Here is a 19,601-nt window from a genome sequence, read left to right on the forward strand (position 1 = left end):
TATAGGCCAAACATTTTGTTTTTAATGCATGAAAGATTTCAAAAATTTCTATGAAAATATTTCAGGAATAAAAGTACATCTTCATAAAGATAGAAAGTTACAACATTTTGCTTCTTTGAATGTAAATATCATAATGTCATGAATGTGCAGTACCTTGGTGAGAACTTAGTTTCAGTATGTTAATTAACTGGAGAATGCTAAGAAGTAGAGTGCTCATTACTGCCCTCTTTTGACACAGGGTTTTATAAGCCTATCTCTTTTTTCTTAGTTTATACAAATGTTAAAAATTAGGTTGCAGAAGAGGTTGTACTTTATATCTTTCCTATTTTTAATAACTTTTTAACTTCTTTCCTTTTTTAGGCTCTCTCATTAATCATCTTTAGAAGACTGGATTTCTGGATATCTACTCCAATCTTCTATTGACTTTGAAGACATGATGCAAACCTGTAACACTGGCAATCGTCCATGAACCTTTAATTACACTGATTAATAGCGTTTCAAGCTTTCTCGGGGAATAAACAATGACATCAGCAGTGGTTGACAACGGAGGTTCTGTATTGGAGCTTTCCAGCAATGGAATAGAGAATCAAGAGGTTAGGCATCCAATGCATTATATTACTGTTTTGTTCACAGAATTCAATGCATGAACTGGTTTTGAAAATAATGGGAAACAGGTGTTTGAGAGTAGACATGTATAATGCATGATATTGTACACGTTCATGTCACGTGTCCTCATGTAATTTAGAAAAGAGAAGGTTGAGGGAATTACTCCAGGCCCACCTGAGCTGTTGGAGCATGGGTATGTTGGAATGAATGGGAGGAACCAATTGATAGAAAGAATACTGCAGGATTAGTTAAGAGATTTACCTTTCTGATAAAATGTATTGTTTTGGATGATAGAGAGTATAGATATATATTGTACCTAAATTAAGTTCTTAAATTAGAACTTTGTATCTCTTTTAGTTGTTAACTTTGTTTTGTATTTTGTTCTATTTAATTCAGTGTGGGGATTCATAATATTTTAATCTAATATATATACTTAATACTTTAGATAATTGATAATTTGTAAATCAAAAGAAATCCAGGTTTTGAAATTTCATATATGTAGAATTTTTTTACATTTTAGCATTTTTGGTTATTTTCTTGTTAATAACACTTGGGAGTAGAAAAATAATAGTACCAGAAACATGGACTTCCAGAGCCTGGCTTTTATTCCCACCACTCAGTAAAGACTAGACATTGAAAAGGAGCTGAGTTAAAATATACTAATAGTGGGACCCTAATGGAAAAAAGTTTGGTAAGAGATGAGATGAGGTGGGAAAATGGAGGGTTGGCTGTATTTAGAAAATCCGTTTTCTCTGTATTCTGTGACAAATACTGCTGTTCAGCAGCACTCAGTACCAGCACGGTGCTATAGTGACGTGGCTGAGACACAGGTTAGATATGTGTCCTGGAGTCTGGGTTCTTTTTCTTCTTCGCATGGTGTCTGTTCAGTCTTCCAAGATAGCTATGGGCAAGTTCAGTGGGAAGAAGACAAAGCAAAGGTTGCTACTTTTTCTTTGTTTCCAGTGGACTTGGGAACTCAAATGTTTCTGTTGTATTGAAAGCTAAAGCTGGTTCAAGCCCATTAAGAGAAACCACGGCTACAGAACATACTTTATTCTCGTAATCAATGTCTGCGTCTTCCTTAAAGATTCGCTTTTTGTATCATCACTTCTAGGTGTGATTTGCCAAAGAGATCAAACTTGTGGAACTTCCATCCATATCACCCAAACCGTTTATTGCTTCTTCTTCAAGAGCTTTCTCTTCGTAGTGTAGTTTTACTCTATTGATATTTAATCCCACAAAGAGAGCTTTTAAGAATGATAGCAGAATATATTTACCTTGTGCTAATTGAGTGCTGTCAATATGAGAAAAGAGTACAATAATTTATTTCTGGAAGACCAATGAGAAGACTTATTGGGTGTTCTTGACCTGGACGACTGAATATTATGGAAGAAAGAATCTAATAAATGAAGTCATTTTACCAAGGCCTTATTGACTACTGATTATGTGGTAGCCTTACAGGGTGGTCATAAGCATTTTAGGTAGTGTGATACCAGAATAGGGGAACCTGTTCTTGGGGAACTTTTTCTTCAACAAATATTAACTGACTACATGCCTTGTGTCAAGTACTTTTCTAGGCACTAGGGATAAAATGGCTGTGAATAATCAGGGTTAGAGATGGATGGAGAGAGGTGGTCAGGGAAGGCTTCTCTGAAGAGGTAGTATTTTAGTTTAGACCTAAATAAAATAAGGTATTGGGCAATAGGAATTTCTGGGGAAAGAGAGTTCCAGGAGAAAGAAAAAGCCACTAGTCTCTGAAATAGCTTCTAATTTTACAAAGGGAGTTTTGGAGGTAGTGATATTTGAAAGATAGATTTTTATCTTATAAGCAACTTTTCAGGATTATATCTATAATATCCATACCTAAAATGTAGGGTAGAGGTGAAAAAACAACCTGTCAACATTTTATAATCATGGCTTCAGAATCTGAAGAATAAATATGTAAAAAGTGGTTGGCACTGTGCTGTACACCTGAAACTAATATTGTATGCCAACTGTAATTGAAAAACAAATTTTAAAAAATAGGAGTTAGCTAAAAAGAAGTGGTGGGCATTTGGAGAATTATTAATAGTTTTCCAGGCTTTATATTTTATAACTTTTATAAAAGTAATAGATTTTATAAAATTAGGATAACTCTGTTTCTGACAAAGTTCCCCCCCAAAAAAACTACAATTATACTTGTGAGTATAGATGTAAAAATCATGAATAAAATAGTAGTAAATATACAAAATTCAGTTACTAAATAGGATTTAGATATATCATACAAGGATAATTCAATATTAAGAAAACCATTAATATATCTCCTGACATATAACATATGACATATTAGTAGGAATAAAATAATGAAATGGAGTTTTCTGAAATTCTTTATTCATTCCTGATAAAAACTCTTTAAAATATAAATATAGGTGTATACTTTCTTAATATTATAAAAAATAACATAACTCAGCTCTGTTTAATGGTGAAATCCTGGAGGATTTTCTTTAAAATTGGAAAGCAGGGAGAGAAGATGGCAGCGGAGTAGGCGGATGCACAGACATCCAGCTCTCAATACCAAACTGGAATACAAATCAATTTAGAAAAAATCAGCATGAAAAACCAACACTGAACTGCAAGAACAGCTCTCAAAAACCAAGGAGCAAAGAGGAAGCCACAATAATCCTGGTAAGGAGTGCCTGAATCTCCTCTGCTTACAGGAAGGGAAGGAGGGGGGTGAGGCTGAGAGCCCAGAGAGGATTTCACAGAGGAAAAAGAGCAGAAACTACTGCTCACAGCCACTTACCTGGCGACCAGGGAGCAAGGTGGGTTGAAAAGACCAGCTTATCTCCCAAGTGGAAAAGACAGGGAGAGGGACAGACTGTGAGGGGCTAAGGTATGCAAGAAACAAAATAAAAAAGCTGACTCATTCGTGCTGGAGGCGGCCATAGCTGGGGGAGGGACTGAACCTTTCACAAAACAGAGCTGAAGTGCTTCCGGATCAGAGATCTCCGGACATCTATCCAGCTCCAATCAGCACAACAAGACACAGCTGAAAACAAGTGGGGAGGAGGGGCAGTAACTCAGGTCTCCATGGAGATCTGAGATACACCTCCCCCTACTGAAGCTGAGAGAAAAAACCCTGCCCCCAGTGAGATTAGTTGGAGGAAGAGACCTTCAGCGTCTCAGGTTACACCCACAGCATTCCTGGATACAGTTTCAAGGAAGCCCCCTGCTGAGATCAGTTAACAAGACTATCACCTGTTAAGAAAACAAACAAATCAAGACTTCAAAGCTGCCCAAATCCGAAAGTGGATTACAAATAATAGCTGATACCAACCCACGAAGACCTAAAAATAACACAACTGAAAACTGGAGGCAGACAACACCAAGCCTAGACTCAATCAACTCTACAAATAAAAAAAAAAAAAGAAGATGAGAAAACAAAGGAGTGCAATCCAAATGAAACCACAAGAGACACTTTTGAGAGATGAACTGAGTGATATGGAAATAATCAAACTTCCAGATGCGGAGTTCAAAATAATGATTGTAAGGATGCTTAGGGATCTTAGAACAACAATGGAGGGGGAGTTTGAAAACCTAAATAAAGAAATAGCAAGTATAAAAAAGAATCAGTTGGAGACGACAAATACAATATCAGAAATAAAGACCACAATGGAAGGAATTAAAAACAGGACAGATAGAGCAGAGGATCAAATCAGCGAGTTAGAAGACAACTGGAATGAAGGCATGAAAGCAGAGAAGAAAAGAGAAAAAAGACTCAAAAAGTCAGAGGAAACTCTTAGAGAGCTCTGTGACAACATGAAGAGAAATAACATCCGCATCATAGGGGTTCCTGAAGAAGAAGAAAAAGAACAAGGGATAGAGACTTTGTTCAATCATATCATAGCTGAAAACTTCCCTAAATTAATGCAAGAGAAACTCTCACAAATCCAAGAAGCACAGAGGACTCCATTAAAGAGAAACCCAAAGAAACCTACACCAAGACACATCATAATTAAAATACCAAAGCTAAGCGATAAAGAGAAAATATTAAAAGCTGCAAGAGAAAAAAAAGTTATCACCTACAAAGGAGCCCCCATAAGGATGACATCTGACTTCTCAACAGAAACACTTGAGGCCAGAAGGGAATGGCAAGAAATATTCAAAGTAATGCAGAACAAGAACCTACAACCAAGACTACTTTATCCAGCAAGGCTATCGTTTAAAATTGAAGGAGAAATAAAAAGCTTCCCAGACAAAGAACAACTCAAGGAATTCATTACAACCAAACCAATGCTGCAGGAAATATTAAGGGGCCTGGTGTAAACAGATAAAGTGGGAAAAGAATACAGAAAAAAAAAAGAAAAGAAAAAGGAATACACCTTTAAAGAAGAAAATGGCAATAAACAACTACATATCAATAATAACCTTAAATGTAAATGGATTAAATGATCCAATCAAAAGACATAGGGTAGCTGCGTGGATAAGAAAACAGGACCCATACATATGTTGTCTACAAGAGACACACCTTAGAACAAAAGACACACACAGATTGAAGGTAAAAGGATGGAAAAAAATGTTTCATGCAAATGGAAATGAAAAAAAAGCTGGGGTAGCAATACTTATATCAGACAAATTGGACTTTAAAACAAAGGATATAGTAAGAGATAAAGAAGGCCACTACATAATGATAAAGGGAGTAATCCAACAGGAAGATATAACTATTATAAATATCTATGCACCTAATATAGGAGCACCCAAATATATAAAACAGACTTTGATGGATTTAAAGGGCGAGATCAACAGCAATACTATAATAGTAGGGGATTTCAATACCCCACTAACATCACTAGATAGATCCTCAAGAAAGAAAATTAACAAAGAAACAGCAGACTTATTGGAAACACTAGATCAACTCGATTTAATAGATATCTTCAGAACCTTTCACCCTAAAGCAGCAGAATATACATTCTTTTCAAGTGCTCATGGTACATTCTCTAGGATAGACCATATGTTAGGGCACAAAAGTGCTCTCAACAAATTTAAGAAGACTGAAATCATATCAAGCACTTTCTCCGATCACAACGGCATGAAACTAGAAATGAATCACAGCAGAAAAGCTCAAAAATTCTCAAACACATGGAAACTAAATAGCAGGGTGTTAAATAATGAATGGATTAAGAATGAGATCAAAGAAGAAATAAAGAAATTCCTAGAAACGAATGACAATGAACATACAACAACTCAAAATTTATGGGACACAGCGAAAGCAGTGCTGAGAGGGAAGTTCATAGCACTACAGGCACACTTTCAGAAGCTAGAAAAAGCTCAAATAAACAACTTAACCCTGCATCTAAAAGAATTAGAAAAAGAACAGCAAGTAAAGCCCAAATGTAGTAGAAGGAAGGAAATAATAAAGATCAGAGCAGAAATAAATGACATAGAGGCTAAAGAAACAATACAGAGGATCAATGAAACTAGGAGCTGGTTCTTTGAAAAGGTAAACAAGATTGATGCACCTTTAAGTAGACTCACCAAGAAAAAGAGAGAGAGGACTCAAATAAATAAAATTAGAAATGAGAGAGGAGAAATAACAACTGACACAACAGAAATACAAAATATTGTAAGAAAATACTATGAAGAACTGTATGCCAAAAAACTAGACAACCTAGATGAAATGGACAAATTCCTTGAAACATACAATCTTCTAAAAATCAATCTGGAAGAATCAGAAAACTTAAACAGACCAATTACACCAAAGGAGATCGAAACAGTTATCAAAAAACTCCCAACAAAGAAAAGTCCGGGGCCCGATGGCTTCACAACGGAATTCTACCAAATATTCAAAGAAGAACTAACTCCTATCCTTCTCAAACTATTTCAAAAAATTCAAGAGGAAGGAAGACTTCCAAACTCCTTTTATGAGGCGAGCATAATTCTGATTCCAAAACCAGGCAAAGACCACACAAAGAAAGAAAATTATAGGCCAATATCTCTGATGAATATAGATGCTAAAATCCTCAACAAAATATTAGCAAACCGGATCCAACAATATATGGAAAAAATCATACACCATGATCAAGTGGGATTTATTCTGGGGAGGCAAGGCTGGTACAATATTCGTAAATCAATCAATGTGATTCATCACATAAACAAAAAGAAGGAAAAAAACCATATGATAATTTCAATAGATGCAGAAAAAGCATTTGATAAAATCCAGCACCCATTCATGATCAAAACTCTCAGCAAAGTGGGAATACAGGGAACATACCTCAACATGATAAAAGCCATCTATGAGAAACCCACAGCCAACATCATACTCAATGGGCAAAAATTAAAAGCAATACCCTTAAGATCAGGAACAAGGCAGGGGTGCCCCCTTTCACCACTCTTATTTAACATAGTCCTGGAAGTCCTAGCCACAGCAATCAGACAAGAAGAAGAAATAAAAGGCATTCAAGTTGGAAAAGAAGAAGTAAAACTATCATTATTTGCAGATGATATGATATTGTATATAGAAAACCCTAAAGTCTCAGTCAAAAAACTACTGGACCTGATAAATAAATTCAGCAAAGTGGCAGGATATAAAATCAATACTCAGAAATCAGAAGCATTTTTATACACCAACAATGAACAGTCAGAAAGAGAAATTAAGGAAACAATCCCCTTCACAATTACAACCAAAAAAATAAAGTACCTAGGAGTAAACTTAACCAAGGAGACTAAAGACTTGTACTCGGAAAATTACAAAACATTGATAAAGGAAATCAAGGAAGATACTAACAAGTGGAAGCATATACCGTGCTCATGGTTAGGAAGAATAAACATCATTAAAATGTCTATATTACCCAAAGCAATTTATAAATTCAATGCAATACCAATTAAAATACCAATGACATACTTCAAAGATATAGAACACATATTCCAAAAATTTATATGGAACCAAAAAAGGACACGAATAGCCTCAGCAATCTTAAAAAAGAAGAATAAAGTGGGAGGTATCACACTTCCTGATATCAAGTTATACTACAAGGCCATTGTACTCAAAACAGCCTGGTACTGGCATAAGAACAGGCATATAGATCAATGGAATAGAACAGAGAACCCAGAAATAAACCCACAGTTCTATGGACAACTGATATTTGACAAAGGAGGTAAGGAAATACAATGGAGTAAAGACAGCCTCTTTAAAAAATGGTGTTGGGAAAATTGGACAGCTACCTGCAAAAAAATGAAACTAGATCACCAGCTTACACCACTCACAAAAATAAACTCAAAATTGATAAAAGACTTGAATGTAGGCCGTGAAACCATAAGCATCTTAGAAGAAAACATAGGCAGTAAGCTCTCCGACATCTCTCGGAGCAATATATTTGCTGATTTATCTCCACGGGGAAGTGAAATAAAAGACAGGATAAACAAATGGGACTATATCAAACTAAAAAGCTTTTGCACAGCTAAAGACAACAAGAACAGAATAAAAAGACAAACTACACAATGGGAGAACATATTTGACAATACGTCTGATAAGGGGTTAATAACCAAAATTTATAAAGAACTTGTAAAACTCAACACCAGGAAGACAAACAACCCAATCCAAAAATGGGCAAAAGAGATGAATAGACACTTCTCCAAAGAGGACATACAGATGGCCAATAGGCATATGAAAAAATGCTCAACATCACTAATCATTAGAGAAATGCAAATTAAAACCACAATGAGATATCACCTTACACCAGTCAGAATGGCGCTTATCAACAAAACAACACAGAAAAGTGCTGGCGAGGATGTGGAGAAAAGGGGACCCTCCTGCACTGCTGGTGGGAATGCAGACTGGTGCAGCCACTGTGGAAAACAGTATGGAGATTCCTCAAAAAACTGAAAATCGAACCGCCTTTTGACCCAGCTATCCCACTTTTAGGAATATACCCCAAGGACACCATAGAACGGCTCGAAAAGGAGAAACGCACCCGCATGTTTGTGGCAGCATTGTTCACAATAGCGAAGATCTGGAAACAGCCCAAGTGTCCGTCAGAGGACGAGTGGATTAAAAAACTTTGGTACATATATACTATGGAATACTACTCAGCCATAAGAAATGATGACATCGGATCATTTACAATAACATGGATGGACCTTGATAACATTATACGGAGTGAAATAAGTAAATCAGAAAAAAAAACTGAGATGAATCCATACATAGAAGGGACATAAAAATGAGACTCAGAGACATGAACAAGAATGTGATGGCAACAGGGGCGGGGGGGTTGGGGGAGGGGGGAGGGGGTGAAGAAGAAGAGAGGGGTTAGGGGAGGGGAGGGGCACAAAGAAAACCAGACAGAAGGTGACAGAAGACAATTTAACTTTGCGGGAGGGGTATACAGCACAATCAAATGTCAATATAATCTAGAGATATTTTCTCTCAACATATGTACCCTGATTTATCAATGTCACTGCATTAAATTTAATAAAAAAATATTAATATTAAAAAAAAAACAAAAAAAAACTAGAAATGAGTTTGTGGAAACTAAAAAGTTCTGTAGGAAGGTTGGAAAGTCAAGTTGACGATCTAAGGTAGAATGTAAATCAAAACCAAAGAGAAGGAATGTGTCAGAAAAGAAATGGTGTTGGCTTCATGTAGGAAGTTCATGATTTAGCTAGACAGAAAAGAGAAACTTAGATAAAATATATAGGAGGAAATTTTCAAAGACATAATAAAAGAATTTCCCAGAATTCAAAGTCATGAACTTCTAGGCTGAAAAAAACCAGCAAGTGTTCAACACAATGAATATGAAAGGTACTCATCTAATATATCATTATCTGGCATCAGAGTATCAAAAATGAAAAACAGATTTGAACACCTAAAGAGGAAAAACTGGGTCACTTATAAAGGAACAAATATCAGATTGATTTCAGTCTTTTATGAAATTTATTGTTTTATTTTTTTAATTTATTGCTTATTTAATTATTGATGAGAGAGGGAGAGAAATGGCAACACTGATCTGTTACCGCTGACTGGGGATGGAACTGGCAACCTCTGCACTTTGGGGCATAGCTCTGACCAACTGAGCTATCCTGCCAGGGAAGATGTTAGCAGTCTTATACAACCAAAAGTTTGTGGTAGAATATAACTAGTAAGTATATGTAAGGAGTTGGGGGGAAATTACTTTCATTGTATAATTTTATACTCATTCTAACTGGTAAATGTAAAAGTAGCAAGAATGTTTCCAGGCATGTAAGTATCTAGAAGATTGACTCAATAGAGTGCATGTTCATTATGCTTTAAAGGTTTATTTGTATATATTTAAAATTTTAGTAGGGAACTAACTATGTGAGGTGATGGATATGTTAATCACCTTGATTGTGGTGATATTTAAAGTCCAAGCGTGACAAAATTAAATTTATTCTGACATTAAAAAACAAAAAAACAAAAACAAAACAAAACAAAACAAAAAAAAATTGGAAAGCAGGTAAGGTAAAGTACTACCATTACTATAATATATTATTTTTTATTTTTCTGCAGTCAGACAAGATAATTAAAAAATATAATTGTTTTAGAAAAACTATAGAAAAAATTAATAGAACAAGGAGCTGGTTCTTTGAAAAGATCAACAAAATTGACAAACCCTTGGCAAGACTTACCAAGGAAAAAAGAGAAAGAACTCATATAAACAAAATCCAAAATGAAAGAGGAGAAATCACCACGGACACCGTAGATATACAAAGAATTATTGTAGAATACTATGAAAAACTTTATGCCACTAAATTCAACAACCTAGAAGAAATGGATAAATTCCTAGAAAAATACAGCCTTCCTAGACTGAGTCAAGAAGAAGCAGAAAGCCTAAACAGACCTATCAGTAGAGAAGAAATAGAAAAAACCATTAAAAACCTCCCCAAAAATAAAAGTCCAGGCCCTGACGGCTATACCAGCGAATTTTATCAAACATTCAAAGAAGACTTGGTTCCTATTCTACTCAAAGTCTTCCAGAAAATTGAAGAAGAAGCAATACTACCAAACACATTTTATGAGGCCAACATAACCCTCATACCAAAACCAGGCAAGGATGGCACAAAAAAAGAAAACTACAGACCAATATCTCTAATGAATACAGATGCTAAAATACTAAACAAAATACTAGCAAATCGAATACAACAACATATTAAAAAAATAATACATCACGATCAAGTGGGATTCATCCCAGAATCTCAAGGAGGGTCTCAATACACCATATCAACAAAACAAAGAACAAAAACCACATGATCTTATCAATAGACGCAGAGAATGCTTTCGATAAAATACAACACAATTTTATGTTTAAGACTCTCAACAAAATGGGTATAGAAGGAAAATATCTCAACATGATAAAGGCCATATATGATAAACCATCAGCTAACATCATATTAAATGGCACTAAACTGAAGGCTTTCCCCCTTAAATCAGGAACAAGACAGGGTTGTCCACTCTCTCCACTCTTATTTAATGTGGTACTAGAGGTTCTAGCCAGAGCAATCAGACAAGACAAAGAAATAAAAGGCATCCATATCGGAAAAGAAGTAAAGGTATCACTTTTTGCAGATGATATGATCCTATACATCGAAAACCCCAAAGAATCCACAAAAAGACTACTAGAAACAATAAGTCAATACAGTAAGGTCGCAGGATACAAAATTAACATACAGAAGTCAATAGCCTTTCTATATGCCAACAATGAAACAATTGAGAACGAACTCAAAAGAATAATCCCCTTCACGATTGCAACAAAATAATAAAATACTTAGGAATAAACATAACAAAGAATGTAAAGGACTTATATAATGAAAACTATAAACCATTGTTAAGGGAAATCGAAAAAGATATAATGAGATGGAAGAATATACCTTGTTCTTGGCTAGGAAGAATAAATATAATCAAGATGGCTATATTACCCAAAGCAATATACAAATTTAATGCAATTCCCATCAATCTTCCAATGACGTTTTTTAAAGAAATGGAGCAAAAAATCATCAGATTTATATGGAACTATAAAAAACCCCGAATAGCCAAAGCAATCCTAAAGAAAAAGAATGAAGCTGGGGGCATTACAATACCTGACTTCAAACTCTATTATAGGGCCACGACAATCAAAACAGCATGGTATTGGCAGAAAAATAGACACTCAGACCAATGGAACAGAATAGAAAGTCCAGAAATAAAACCACATATATATAGTCAAATAATTTTTGATAAAGGGGCCAACAACACACAATGGAGAAAAGAAAACCTCTTCAATAAATGGTGCTGGGAAAACTGGAAAGCCACATGCAAAAGAATGAAACTGGACTACAGTCTCTCCCCCTGTACAAAAATTAACTCAAAATGGATCAAAGATCTAAACATAAGACCTGAAACAATTAAGTACATAGAAGAAGACATAGGTACTCAACTCATGGACCTGGGTTTTAAAGAGCATTTTATGAATTTCACTCCACAGGCAAGAGAAGTAAAGGCAAAAATTAATGAATGGGACTACATCAGACTAAGAAGTTTTTTTTGTTGTTTTTTTTTTTTTTTTTTTTTTTACAGAGGTAGAGATAGACCGGGACAGACAGACAGGAACGGAGAGAGATGAGAAGCATCAATCATCAGTTTCTTGTTGCGCGTTGCGACTTCTTAGTTGTTTCATTGATTGCTTTCTCACATGTGCCTTGACCGTGGGCCTTCAGCAGACCGAGTAACCCCTTGCAGGAGCCAGCGACCTTGGGTCCAAGCTGGTGAGCTCTTTGCTCAAGCCAGATGAGCCCGCGCTCAAGCTGGCGACCTCGGGGTCTCGAACCTGGGTCCTTCCGCATCCCAGTCCCATGCTCTATCCACTGCGCCACCACCTGGTCAGGCCAGACTAAGAAGTTTTTGCTCAGCAAGAGAAACTGATAACAAAATAAACAGAAAGGCAACTAAATGGGAAATGATATTTTCAAACAACAGCTCAGATAAGGGCCTCATATCCAAAATATACAAAGAACTCATAAAACTCAACAACAAACAAACAAACAATCCATTAAAAAAATGGGAAGAGGATATGAACAGACACTTCTCCCAGGAAGAAATACAAATGGCCAACAGATATATGAAAAGATGCTCATCTTCTTTAGCTATTAGAGAAATGCAAATCAAAACTGCAATGAGATACCACCTCACACCTGTTCGATTAGCTATTATTAGCAAGACAGGTAATAGCAAATGTTGGAGAGGCTGTGGAGAAAAAGGAACCCTCATACACTGTTGGTGGGAATGTAAAGTAGTACAACCATTATGGAAGAAAGTATGGTGGTTCCTCAAAAAAACTGAAAATGGAACTACCTTATGACCCAGCAATCCCTCTACTGGGTATATACACCAAAAACTCAGAAACATTGATACGTAAAGACACATGCAGCCCCATGTTTATTGCAGCATTGTTCACAGTGGCCAGGACATGGAAACAACCAAAAATCCCGTCAATAGATGACTGGATAAAGAAGATGTGGCACATATACACTATGGAATACTACTCAGCCATAAGAAATGATGACATCGGAACATTTACAGCAAAATGGTGGGATCTTGATAACATGATACGAAGCGAAATAAGTAAATCAGAAAAAACCAGGAACTGCATTATTCCATACGTAGGTGGGACATAAAAGTGAAACTAAGAGACATTGATAAGAGTGTGGTGGTTACGGGGGGGGGGGGGGAGGGGGGAATGGGAGAGGGAAAGGGGGAGGGGTAGGGGCACAAAGAAAACAAGATAGAAGGTGACAGAGGACAATCTGACTTTGGGTGATGGGTATGCAACATAATTGAACGACAAGATAACCTGGACTTGTTATCTTTGAATATATGTATCCTGATTTATTGATGTCACCCCATTAAAAAAATAAAATTATTATAAAAAATATATATATATAATTGTTTTAAAGGAGACCAAATTATTATTTGTAGATAATATGATACTCCACCTGAAAAACCAGAGGGAGTCCATAAAAAGTCATTAGAGCTAATAAAAGTTTGGCAGGTACAAAATTAACAAAATATATTTAACTTTATTTTGTAAGGACTATTAGTTAGAAAAGATCATGGAGAATAAGACTTTTTCCAGAAAATTAACAAAAAATATAAAATGTTGAGGAATAAATATAAAAGATATATGGGACTTGTTTGAAGAAAATTATTGATAATGAAGTGCATGAAGGAAGACTTTAAGAAACAAAGACATACTTTATACTTGGATAGGAGAGACAGGAAGAGCCAGTGTTGTGGAGGATGTCAGTGTGCTTCAATGCATCCGTATATTCCATCTCTATCAAATGTTAGGGCAACTTGGGGGAAAAGTGATTATATAACCCTAATGGTTACATGCAGAAGTAGCTAGAGCACTGTTTGAAAAGGAAACGTGTAGCATATAGGTCTCATAGAAATAAAGGACTGATACGGGGATAAGGGGGGGGATATTTTTAAATATATTTTTAAAAACACAGTGAATACAAGGTCTAGCAGTTATCTGCTTTCAGACAAACAGGATTGTACATTTTTCCACTTCAGATTTTGATGGAATAACAGACCAGATTATACTCCTACTATAAATAACTAGAAAAATGAACAAACATATGAAACTACTGTTTTGAAACAGTGGTGCTGTGGTCTGAGTATTTGTGTCCCTCCCAAGTTCATATGTTGACTCCCAACCCCCAGTGATGATGGCAGTAGGAGGTAGGACCTCTGGGAGGTGATTAGGTTATGAGGGAGGAATCCTTATGAATGGGATTCGTGTTCTTATAAAAAGACTCCAGAGAGATCCCTTGCTGCTTCTGCTGTGTGGAAATATGACAGTAAGTCTGTGACCAGTCATGCTGGCACCCAGAGCTTGGACTTCTAGCTTCCAGCTCTGTGAGCAGCATACTTTCCCTGAAAAGGTTTAAAAGCAGGCCTTGAAAGTAATCATAAGTGTCTGTCATAGTATATATTATTAAAATAAGACAGCAAAATGTAGAACCTAACTGTAAAATTTACATACCAAACACACAACCATGTTAAATGCAAGTAAGCTGGAATAGTAAAACCTATAACTTGGAGAAAAGAAAACTTGATGAAAATTGAAACACAAGCTAGAGATGATGGAATTAACAGAAAAGACTTCAAAACCACTGTTTTTGAGCATATGTATTGCTCAAGAAGTTAAAAGAAAACATGGACCAGTGGTAGAGCGTCGGCCTGGCGTGCAGGAGTCCCGGGTTCGATTTCCAGCCAGGGCACACAGGAGAAGCGCCCATCTGCTTCTCCACCTCTTCCCCTCTTCTTCTTCTCTGTCTCTCTCTTCCCCTCCCACAGTCAAGGCTCCATTGGAGCAAAGATGGCCCAGGTGCTGAGGATGGCTCTGTGGCCTCTGCCTCAGGTGCTAGAATGGCTCTGATTGTGGCAGAGCGATGCCCCAAGATGGGCAGAGCATTGCCCCCTGGTTGGCATGCCAGGTGGATCCCGGTCGGGTGCATGTGGGAATCTGTCTGACTGCCTCCTGGTTTCTAGCTTTGGAAAAATACAAAAAAAAAAAAAAAAAAAAAAAAAAGAAAGAAAGAAAACATGAACCTCAGAGGAGAGGTATAAAAGACATAAAAGAACCAAGTGAAACTTCCAGAAATAAAAAATATATATATTATCTGAAAGGAAAATTTACTGAATAGGATTAAAAGTAGATTAGATAGTTCAAATGAAAGGACCAGGGACTTTGAAGAGAACAATAGAAACTACATTATGAAGCACAGAGAGAAAAAGCAAAGCAAACAACACCAACAAAACGCAAAACATAAAAACAAAGGCTTGGTTACCTGTGAGACAGTACCATGTTGTCTAACACATGTAATCTGAGTTCCAGAAGGAGTGGAGAGGACAAGAGGAAAAAACTGAATAAATAATGGCTATAACAATTCCAAGTTTGACAAAAAGTATAAACTCAAAGATCTGAGAATATTAAACCCCAAACAGGAAAAGCACGGAACAAATAGACCCTGAGGCATATCATCATAAAATTGCTGAAAGCCAGTTTCACAAAGGAAGTCTTAAAAGTATTCAGGAGACAGTTTCCTCTCATATATTGATAGAAGAACAAAGATAATGACTGCAGACATCTTGACTGAAACTATGCAAGTCAGAAGATAATGACTTCTTTAAAATGCTGAAAGACTAAAACTTTCAAGCTACAATTAATATTCAGTAAAAATGTCCTTCAAATGAAGCAAAACTGAATTTGTCACCAGGGAGCTGTATTATAAGAAATAATAAAAGAAGTTCTTTAGGCAGAAGTAGATGAAACTTAGGTATACCAGATGGAAACTTAGATATCCATAAAGGAATGAAAAGCATTGGAGAAATAGCTAACTGTGGGTAACTAGAAATCCTTTTATCAAGCCTATGTAATGAAACCTTCGTAAAAACCCAGAAGAACAGGGTTTGGAGAGAATCTGGGTTGGTAAACACGTGGAGATATCAAAGAATGAAAATTCTGTGCCCTTTTCTAAATATCTTGCCCTGTGTGAACGTCTTCCATCTGGCTTACAATGTGAAGTAAAGATATGGCAACAGAACAAAGGATGGGTGGGAGGAGGGAATTGGAAGAATACTACTGTAAGCTTTTTATATTACACATAAATTAACATTATTTGTAGATAAACTTGGTAAGTTAAGAAGCATATTATAAAATCTAGAGAACCACTAAAAATAAAGCAAAGAAATATACATAAACCAATATTTGAGTTAAAATGGATACTAAAATTACTCAATTCAGAGGAAGACAGAATAACCAGTCCAAATAAATGTGGATATTGTCAGATTGGGTTTAGAAAGAAGCCAGACCAATTTATGTTTCATACCAGAAATTAATTTTAAGTGTTAACACAGCTTTAAAGTAAAACTATAACCATAGCTACACCATGCAAATTTAATCATAAAAAGGCTGAAGTAGTTTCAGGACAAGATTATTACCAGGGATAAACCTAGACATTTTATAAAATGATGAAAGGACCCTTTTGTCAAGAAGACTTAAGAACCCTAAGCCTTGGCTGGTTGACTCAGCAGTAGAGCATGGCCCAGTGTGTGGAAGTCTGGGTTTGATTCCCAGTTAGGGCACACAGGAGAAACCACCATCTGCTTCTCAATCCCTACTCTTTCCCTCTCCCTCCCCCTCCCCCTCCCCCTCTCCCTTCACAGAGAGTCAGAGAGAGGGATAGATAGGGACAGACAGACAGGAATGGAGAGAGATGAGAAGCATCATTCATCAATTTTTTTGTTGCGACACCTTAGTTGTTCACTGATTGCTTTCTCATATGTGCCTTGACTGTGGGGCTGCAGCAGACTGAGTAACCCCTTGCTTGAGCCAGCGACCTTGGATCCAAGCTGGTGAGCTTTGCTTAAGCCAGATGAGCCCGTGCTCAAGCTGGTGACCTCGAGGTCTCAAGCCTGGGTCCTCTGCATTCCAGTCCGATGCTCTATCCACTGCGCCACCGCCTGGTCAGGCTCAGCCCCTACCTTTTCTCTCTCTTTCTTTCTCTCTCTTTCTCCCTCCCTCCCTCCCACAGCCATGGCTCAAGCAGTTTGAGCAAGTTGGCCCCAAGCACTGAGAATGGCTCCATGGACTCTTCCTCAGGCACTAAAATGTCTTGGTTGCAAGCAGTGAAAGAGTGGCCTCAAATGGGCAGAGCATCACCCCTAGTGGGCTTGCCAGGGGGATCCCGGTTGGGACACATATGGGAATCTGTCTCTGCCTCCCTGCCTCTCACGTAAAAAAGGAAAGACTTAGCAACCCTAAATGTGTTTGCACTTAGTATTAGAGCTTGAAAATACATAAAGCATAAATTGACAGATCTGAAAAAAGAAATGAGTAAATCCACAGCATTAGTTGGAGATTTGCAGCATTTCTCTCTTGGTAATTGATAGAAATCAATGAGAATATAGAAAACTTGAACAACATTATTAACCACCTTCACCTAATGGATATTTATGGAACACTACCTACCAGCAGCAGATACACATTTATTTCAAGTGCAAATGGACAGTGAACCAAGATAGATCATAAGCTGGGCTATGCATCTCAATAATTTTTAAAGGATTGAAATCATACAGAGCAAGTTGTTTGACTAAAGCAGAAGTATTAGAAAGTAGCACAAAAAGATGCCTGCAGGCCCTGGCCGGCTAGCATAGATGTTGTAACATCATCCTGAAATACTGAGGTTGTAGGTTTGATCCCCAGTCAGGGCACATACAAGAATCAACCAATGATGGCAAGAAAGAGTGGAACTCCTGACTAGGCGGTGGCTCAGTGGATAGAGCGTCGGACTGGGATGTGGAAGACCCAGGATTGAGACCCCAAGGTCACCAGCTTGAGCGTGGGCTCATCTAGTTTGAACAAAGCTCACCAGCTTGGACCCAAGGTCACTGGCTCGAGCAAGGGGTTACTCGGTCTGCTGAAGGCTCTGCCAGTCAAGGCACATATGAGAAAGCAGTCAATGAACAACTAAGGTGTCACAATGAAAAACTAATGATTGATGCTTCTCATCTCTCTCCGTTCCTGTCTGTCTGTCCCTATCTATCCCTTTCTCTGTCTGTCTCTGTAAAAAAAAAAAAAAAAAAAGGATGAGTGACACAACAAAATTGATGTTTTCTCTCTGTCTCTGCCTGCCATTCTCTCTAAAAATCAATAATAAAAAAATGCTGCACTGACCTGTGGTGGCACAGTGGGTAAAGCGTCGACCTGGAACGCTGAGGTCATCAGTTCGGAGTCCTGGGCTTGCCTGGTCAGGGCACATGTGGGAGTTGATGCTTCCTGCTTCTCCCTCCTTCCCTCCCCTCTTCTCTCTCTCTCTGTCTCCTCTCTCTAAAGTGAATAAATAAAATCTAAAAAAATAAAAAATAAAAAAAATGCTTGCAAAATCCCCAAATATTTGAATATTAAACAGCTCACTTTTATATAACCCATGATTACAGAATAGTCACAAGGGAAATGAGGAAATATTGAAGCTGAATGAAAAATGAAAATATCAAAATTTTAGGTGTGCAGCTAATGCAGTGCTTAGAGGGAAACTTATAGCTTCAAATGCTCATATTAGCAAAGGAGAAAAGTAAAATCAATCATTTAAGTTCTCACCTTAACAGGCAAATATATGAAGATTACATTATTAAAAATACAAATAAATCAGTAAAGTAGAAAGTGAACAAATAATAGAGAAACTAAAGCAGAAGCTGGTTTCACTGATGTTTTACCGAACATTTAGGGAAGAAATAATACCAATCCTACACCACTTTCAGAAAGCATAGGACATGGGAGCATTTCCTAACTGATGAGGCCAGCATTGCCCTATACTAAGATCAGACAAAGATACAGAGAAAGAAAACTACAGACTTCTATGTTCATGAACACAGAAGCAAACATTCTTGATAAAATACTAGCAATCTAATTCAGCAGCACATGAAAGGGATCGTATGTCCCAAATGGGCTTTATCCCAGGAAGATAGGTTTAACTCTCCATATTAAGAGGAAAAACCATGTGATAATAGTCACAGAAAACCTATTTGTCAAAATTCAACACCTATTTATTGTACAAATACTTTAACTGGTAATAAAGGGCAGCTTCCTCAACCTGATGGTGCATCTGTGAAAAACCTACAGCCAACATCATGTTTAATGGCAAAAGACAATGTTTCCCTTTTAAGCTTAATAGCAAAGCAAAGATGTCTGCTCTAGTCACTTCTATTCAACGCTGCACTGACAACATGGCTACAGGGCAAGAAAAAGAAAAGACCTATGGATTGGAAAAGAAGAAATAAAACCGTATTTCTAAATGATTTGTTCATGAACATAGAAATCAAATGTACTTATACTAGCAAAAATATAACTGGAAAATGAAATTTAAAAAGCAGTACTATTAAACAGCATCAAAATAGCATAGAGATAAGTTTAATTAAGTAAGTAAAATGTCTGTACCAGAGAACTACAAAATGTCAAGAT

The 19,601-nt window shown here is 36.9% G+C and overlaps 1 protein-coding gene across 4 annotated transcripts in view; it reads left to right on the top strand.

Annotated features, from left to right (window-relative positions):
* Positions 1–19,601, top strand: part of ELF2 (E74 like ETS transcription factor 2) — a 100,326-nt gene that overhangs the window by 26,278 nt on the left and 54,447 nt on the right. For all 4 annotated transcript variants that reach the window (XM_066233084.1, XM_066233078.1, XM_066233097.1 and 1 more), the window contains exon 3: positions 361–593. In XM_066233084.1, coding sequence (XP_066089181.1) covers positions 522–593 — 72 coding nt within the window. In that variant the 5' untranslated portion in view covers positions 361–521. The remainder of the gene's footprint in view (positions 1–360; positions 594–19,601) is intronic.

This window comes from Saccopteryx bilineata, chromosome 1 (genome assembly GCF_036850765.1).
Source record: "Saccopteryx bilineata isolate mSacBil1 chromosome 1, mSacBil1_pri_phased_curated, whole genome shotgun sequence".
Lineage (NCBI taxonomy): Eukaryota > Metazoa > Chordata > Mammalia > Chiroptera > Emballonuridae > Saccopteryx > Saccopteryx bilineata.